At 39.0% G+C, this 7,384-nt stretch overlaps 1 protein-coding gene across 1 annotated transcript in view; it reads right to left on the bottom strand.

Annotated features, from left to right (window-relative positions):
* Window positions 1-5,882, bottom strand: part of LOC137985673 (DNA primase small subunit-like) — an 11,236-nt gene extending 5,354 nt beyond the window's left edge. The window contains exons 1-7 of the mRNA XM_068833332.1: window positions 5,728-5,882; window positions 5,478-5,635; window positions 2,941-3,047; window positions 2,354-2,427; window positions 2,103-2,239; window positions 1,907-1,965; window positions 572-681 (exon numbers count right to left, since the gene is read on the bottom strand). Coding sequence (XP_068689433.1) covers window positions 572-681; window positions 1,907-1,965; window positions 2,103-2,239; window positions 2,354-2,427; window positions 2,941-3,047; window positions 5,478-5,635; window positions 5,728-5,869 — 787 coding nt within the window. The 5' untranslated portion in view covers window positions 5,870-5,882. The remainder of the gene's footprint in view (window positions 1-571; window positions 682-1,906; window positions 1,966-2,102; window positions 2,240-2,353; window positions 2,428-2,940; window positions 3,048-5,477; window positions 5,636-5,727) is intronic.
* Between the last annotated feature and the right edge of the window lie 1,502 nt (window positions 5,883-7,384).

Here is a 7,384-nt window from a genome sequence, read left to right as displayed (position 1 = left end):
ATTTCAATAAAAACAAAGAATATCTACATGGTGGCCATTTTGGAATTAGGTGTATGAAATTATCAGGCCTACGAGATTCCCTTGACAGTTGCCCTTGCTAGTAAAGTAGTTGCTGAAGTGGTGACAGGTGAAATGACAACTGAAAAATCACTACCACCTCCTAAAGACCAGTCAGATGTTCTACCCATTGAGTGACTAGAACTCCTAGGAAGCTGGGCCATTTACCTAGGTTCTGAATGTGAAAATTTTCCAGCTAATTTGCAGGCTCTAGAATGTTATATTCCTCAGTTACCTTTTGCCCAACGACAAGCAAAGAGTTTATTATTAACATCAATAGTTGTAGTCTTGCCGTTGTTAATAACTTACTACATGAATAAACATTATGAGGATGTTAACATTGAAGTGTATGCATTCATGTTGTTAACGCTTCCACCCCCAAGGGTTTTGCTGTTGATGAGACAGAGTAAAAATTTAATCTGTAACAGGCATTCATGGGCAGAAAAGGATTAAGGAAGACAAACGTTTTAGGTGGGATGCTTATGTTGTAAAGAACTTGGATCTCAAAGGATACACTCAGGAACAAGAGCAAGGACACCATCCCATCTTTCTTTACAGGATAGGATATCCTGTTTTTCAATCACAAGATCAACAAAGTGGTCTTCAAGAATAGTCAATGAATGACTGAAAAAATCAAAGCAACAAAAGGCTGACTACTCAAAACACAAAGGGTTCAAAGTTGTTAGTAAAAAAGGCATATTGTGCCATAGGTACCCACGCTCACAGAGTATCATTGTTGCGTTACATAAATTTTATTTATCTTAGCATTTCTGGCTGTTTCAGCGCAATTTTAGGGAGTTTTAGTTCTACCGTTTCTCTCTCATATATATAATTCCCCAAGGTTAGTTACTTGCTAGCAGCAGTCTTGCATACATGTATCCATCGAAGGAAATCAGGCATAAATTCACTTCGAATGCTCAGGTCGCCTCCAGATTTAGCCCAGTGCATGTTAAAATCCTCCTCTAACTAATGCTTTTCTCTATCGGACAAAAACAGCCGCAGTCGCTAATCTAACGGCTTCCTTCCATTGAGGACTGTCAGTGATGCTTTGCCACGAAGTTCCGTGCACGGCCGTTGAAAAACACCTTATCGAGCCGGGCCAAGGTTCAAATTTGTTACACACAGGGTGGGGAACGATGTCAGTGACAGGTACACTGTAAAACAAACTGGATGTTTATGTTTTGTTTGCGAAACATCTTGTTAATGCATCAGCATTTCCCTGAGCTTCGTCCGTATCTGCGTGACAGCCGAGTACTTTCCTGAGAGGGGCTCACGTTCTAGCTGTCACTGAGACTAAAGCCTTGTCGCCCACCTTGTGTGTAAGAAATTTAAACCTTGGCCCTGGTCGGTAAGGTGTTTTTCAATGGTTTTGTGCACGGAACTTCCGAACCAAGCATGTTACTAAGAGCAAAATCAGCCCACTTTGGCGATTTTTCAATTCCTTTCCGTGAAAGTTTGTCTGATAGAAGGATTGAAATACGTAGCAGCACTATCATCCTTGGTCTCAGTGGAATTTGGGGGTCGATTTGAGCTTTCTGGAAGAATTTACAGCAGCTTGTGTTTCCGACTGCTTCATCTGAGTTTCCAAACTTGAAGATAAATATAGAGAGAGAAAACAGCGAACCTACAACCCACTGGAATAGCGCTGAAATGGCCAAAGTACGCCACAAAAACACTGATAAGGTATCAAGACGACAAGGTAAGGCATTTTGGTTTCGACTCCTAAACACGTTTGCAAATTCCCATACAAACGCTTATAATTTTAACTGATCATGATGCTCAAATTACAGTGTTAGCTTGGTGTACGTGTGATTATACTCAAGTTCCCAATTATTATTTCTTCTTTTACCTGATGAAAGGATGGTATGGTTTATGGAGATTCACCTTCTTTACTTGATTTTCTCCGCCCTATAAATTATTGTGTCAAAATGTCAGATTCAACTGCATGACACTGACAAGACATGAACTCATACGTCACTTTCTCTTTTTTTTTGGCCTCAAGGCAATATTACACATCAGCTATTCTGCCAAAGTGATAGCAATACCTTAATTACACTCAGGTACTCTGCAACAGCTGAACGAGCATTCTGTGATAGTTTTCGTGCTGACTCATCGCAGACCCAGCAGTGTATACCACGGCGACCACTGTACACCCATAATCGGTGCTTAAAACCAAAATCCTCTGCAAAACAAAACAGCAAATACATGCCACTGGTTAATTTGCAAAAATGTTCAACTTTAAAAGTGAGTAACATCTGAATTTGAAATCTTGATGATTCACTGGCACAAAGCTTACTTTTAAGGGCAGAGTCCACAATCTTCATTGCCACAACCATAAATAGCCAGCACTTTTTGCAAATTTCTGCTCCTCTATTTTATGAGAGAAATAATAACATTGGCAAGTATATCTTGCATTGCATTACATTCACATCATGATCATGTCTTTTTCATTTTCAGATTACAAGGGTTAAGCTTAAATAATTTTTACATCATCATCATTATTCAGTCAGAATGGCACCAAGAATTGAATAGCTCTGACAGTTGAATAACACTATAAAAGTATCCTTTCAATTCTCTTTGTTGTGGCTTTTTTGTTTAATGAAAACATCCTAATCCCAGTACACATAAATCAGAAAATCAATCAATTACACTGTCAGTCAGTAAGAAAGTCAGGACTATGTATCTGAGGGTTATTCGGCCATCCAGTCAATGCACTTGTTAAGTTGATGGGCCACCTTACAACAAGAACAAGCTATTATTTCATCAATACTACTGATAGATGGCGGATGGGTGCTACACAAAGATGCTAAGGACAGCAATGAATGTCAAACAGTACGAAACAGAGATGACAAATTAATAAAATTCCTTGGAGTCTAAACTAACTTGCAGCAGGTCCTAACTTCATCATAATCAGTCATGTCAATATCAAACACCAGTTCTTTCTCTTCTGCCTGAAATGCACCAGGTTTAATCATCTTGTGATCCTTTGGCTAAAAGAAAAAGCATCAAAACTACTTGAGTTCAATGACCATTGATATTTTATAGGGGAAATCAATGAGTAGATTCCCCTTTCTTGAAATTAATGTTATCGTTTGAGAAAATCAACATCCTTATCTTCTTCATTAACAAAAGAACAAGTTTCAGTTCTAAGCATTGATGCATTGGGTTATGGAGTTGACTTGTTTCAAATGTGTGTGTGCACAGAAAACCCATACATGTGGTCCTTTCTGGATCCCAATCTTAAGGTGACTATTGTCAGACCCAGGGGAAGAGGGCTGACCTTTTAAGAACAACAGGAAGTAATCTGGAAGCTGGAACTAAACTCACAACAGGAAATAATCTGTTTAAAATCTGCATCAACTGTGTCTGTGTGCATGTGTGTATGCGTTATAGTACATTGTACCTCTGGCATACTATTTTATTCTGTAAACTTAACCTGTGACCTGGCTCCCTGGCACTTTTAGCCTTCTAGCAATTTCAGGGGGCCAGTGCCCAGAGGTGGATCTAGGATAAATAATGACCGGTTTCCAAAACAACAAAAAAGCTTCTAGGAGGGTCCGGGGGCATGTTCCCTAGGACATGCTTTGGATTTTAACTCTGCAAAGTCCCCTTTCCATGTTTCTGACTGATTTCCATAAATTGGTGGAAACCAACTTTACTGTTATAAGTGATCTATTATAAAAAAAACCGATGTAAAAATATGGGTACAAATAAATGTTGTTGTTGTTGTTGTCTTTTCCATAGGTAGAAGGTCACTGGAATTTAAGCTCCCACTAACTGAGACAGGTTGTGAACTTTAACATGTACATGCCCTAGCATAATTATTGTTTTCACTTAAGGAGAGAAAAAAAACAAAATAATTATTTTGTTTTTTTTTCTCCCCGCAAGTGAAAACACTTAGCCAGAATTGGAGGCTGATGTCAAGTTAACATACTGTACTTGAAGTGGTAAGAATAATTGTAGATTCTTCTAAATGACTGAACCTTCACTCCAACAAAAAAATAGTCTTTTTATCACACTAAGGGAACCATTTTTCAGAAGAGTAGTATAGTAGCAAACCACACTGGAAATGTTTCCTTCAATGAGGATCAGCAAAGTGCACCAATCAACAGATACAGACCTCCCTCTTTTTCTTATGTTAACAATGTTGTTTTCATGCTAATTAGTTGGAATTAATATAACATAAGCAGCGAGGTTTCCAATGGTGGATCCAGACCTGGAGGTAAGGTGGTGGCCCGCTCTCAAAATTTTGTTTTTGCCCTTTCACAGTTTTGTGTTTTATGGTGTTTTGGTGGTTTTGGTCCAAAAATAAGGGGGGGGGGAGCTTCCCCTGGATCCGCCACTGTTTTCTATCAAAACAAGGTCAACTCTAGCCTCACTTTCATTCCTGCTTATGTACCAGTCAAAGTGAAGCGTCAACATCCCCCCATCCCTGGGCAACCCCCTGGACATTTGAATTTTTGGAAAATTTTTGTTCAAATGCACCCCTCCCCGGGCTAAAAAGCTGTTCAAATGCCTAATCATAGGTCCATTTCCGGTAATCAAATGCCCCAACCCCCGGGAAAATTACCAGGTTTTTATAAACTGAATGCATTGGTTTTACAGAGTTTCATGCAACGACACTTAAATGCGTTCCATACATTCATTCCATTATTTATACACCTACATATCAATCGTCGCAAATGTATTAAAATATTCAAAAATACACCAGGTCAGTCAAAGCAATTGACCTCTATAAATCATGTCCAGCGACGTTGGTATTGTATTGAATTATTGTTTATATTGTAAATACAATTTAATATATTTATATATTCAAAGATAACATAAATTGGTTCTTAATACCTTCAAATATGGAACAAAGTTTGTGTAGGCCTTTGCTTTTCAACCAATCAGCCACGACTGTGGAATCTTTACCTTTGAATGCATCGAAGTTTGTCTCCTCCATGATTTATCAACTCGCGTGGAAAGGTAACATGAAATCGAGGCAAGCGATCAAATTCCCCACCCCCTATGAGTAGGCTGATTTAGCAACAGAACGGGAACGTCAGTGGCGACGGCACGCGCAGAAGAAACACCAATGAGAATTCAGAATAGAATAGACTCCACTCTTTTCTTCTCTATTCTAAATTCTCATTGGTAGTTTTGCTGCGCGCGACGTCGCCACTGACGTTCCCGTTCTGTTGCTAAATCAGCCCAATGGTGGTCAAATGACGCTTCAATTTGACTGGTACATTACCATTTAAGAACACAACTGTAAAATGGGTTAGTACTTGATGGTCTATAAGTACTGATGTAAACATGCAGAGGACAAAAAAGTGAGATGCCAGGAGTTAAATGGAGGACGTCTATCTTCACCGATACATTAATACGCGAATAAAAAAAACACGCCATGTAGCTACAGCAAACATAGTTTAACTCGCCTTATGAGAAAAGACAGCTCCAATGTCGATTTTGTACGGGTTGCGTTTCAAGATTTCCTTTTCCAACTCTTGCTGATCCGCAAAGGACTGATATCGCAAATAAACGTCATCTTTTAACGTGAAAGAGAATTCGCGATGGACGAAATATGTCTTGGGAACTACGAGAAATCAACATACGGTTAATTTAGCAAAACTCCGCTCAATTCTATTCGCAATTAAATCAATTGCTTGCTTGCTAAAAATCCTTTACCTCTTCCGTAAGACAGCCACTGTACAAAGTAATTATAAGGAAACAATCTTTTGTAGTACTGATTTAGTAGTTCTGGTAGCTCTGACTGACTAAATTGGGAAGATGTTTGGCTGTTTTGCGAAGAACCATCAGTGTCCGCCATCTTGTGTAAACTTCCCGCCAAATGTTTTCTGCGGTACTTGCTACGTCATGTACGGAAACACATCACTTTCCAGTGACCCGTTTCTCGAAAGTCCCGAAAACTTTTCGGGACCAAAAGAAGTTTGACGGCTAAGTCCTCTCCGTTCTTGAGATACAAAGGAAAGTTTGACACCCGTAAATGGCCCATAAAATTTCGTGACTTTCGAGAAACGGGCCCCAGGTAAGAATCTGCCATCCTTAAACTTGAAAATGATTCAATAAGTGTTGCATTAATGCGAATATACGGAGCCCATTTGGTGCCTTTACATTTTCCTCATCCAATTTTATCTTTTTTGGCACGACTATTGCTTTTCTTTTTGTCTTTTTGCTACAGCACGACTTTCTCTGCACCACTTTTTTTACACGACTTTCTTGGCACCACTTTTTGTTGGCACCATATTTTTGGCACACGAATTTTGTTGGCACTACTTTTTTGGCTCGACTTTTCAGATCTTCTAAAAAATACACATGGACATTTGTTAAAACAGTGGACGTTCCCTTTAACGGCGCAGTGTTGCGCTATTTTTACATATTTTATAAAACTTCACGGAAGCCACACGTGGCGATGATTGAAAGGACTGCAAGTTCAACAAATTGGCCATTCCATATGTCTCGGACAAATCTCATTAAAATATGGATGGCTTTTCTCTTTGCAAGTCATGTAATGTGTGTTTTATTGGATTTCAAGGAGAGTTTTGAGAGTGGAAGTACTCATTTACGAGTTTTATCAAGTTTTGTGTTAAAAGCAGCAAACTTTCACGACAGACCACCTTCAACCCTATCAATACGTTTCTTCACCTTCTTTATGTAAAGGAAGTTTATAGTGTCGTATGAGCCTGAGAGTAAGCCTGTGTGTAAAGTTTGAAGCTTTCAGTATTTCGAGTTCAATTTTTGCAGACAAGTTGTAGGTTCAAGATATTCTCTTGGCGTGCCAAGAAAGTCGTGCCAAAAAAGTCGTGCCAACAAAAAGTCGTGTCAAAAAGGTGATGCCAAGAAAGTCGTGTAAAAAAAGTGGTGCAGAGAAAAGTTCCAAGAAAGTCGTGCTGTAGAAAAAAGACAAAAAGAAAAGCAATCGTCCTGCCAAAAAAGTTGTATAAAAAAAATTTGATGAGGAAAATATAGTGGCACTAAATGGGCTCCGCATCTTCGTGTTATCCAGTTTTCCCTTCAGATCAAAACCCAGCATTTGATTTCTATTCATCAGCCTTTATTTGAGTTAATTTAATTTGAACGAGTGGTTATCGTTTTCTAATGCCCGTAGCCTACAGCACTTGCTTTAAGGAGTGTCTTGTTGGGTTTAAAACCACGAGGGGCAGCCGAGTGGTTTTAGACCCAAGATAGAGGTTTAGATCCATAACTGTATTGACAGTGGTTGAAAAAATATTTGAGCATCTTCTAAGTAAACAGATGTCAAAAAATTTTGAAACGATTTTGGACCCCTTTATATCAGGGTATCGTAAAATGTACAGCTGTGAGA

Source organism: Montipora foliosa, chromosome 14, assembly GCF_036669935.1.
Source record: "Montipora foliosa isolate CH-2021 chromosome 14, ASM3666993v2, whole genome shotgun sequence".
Taxonomy (NCBI): Eukaryota; Metazoa; Cnidaria; class Anthozoa; order Scleractinia; family Acroporidae; genus Montipora; species Montipora foliosa.
This window is presented reverse-complemented; position numbering and strand designations above follow the sequence as displayed.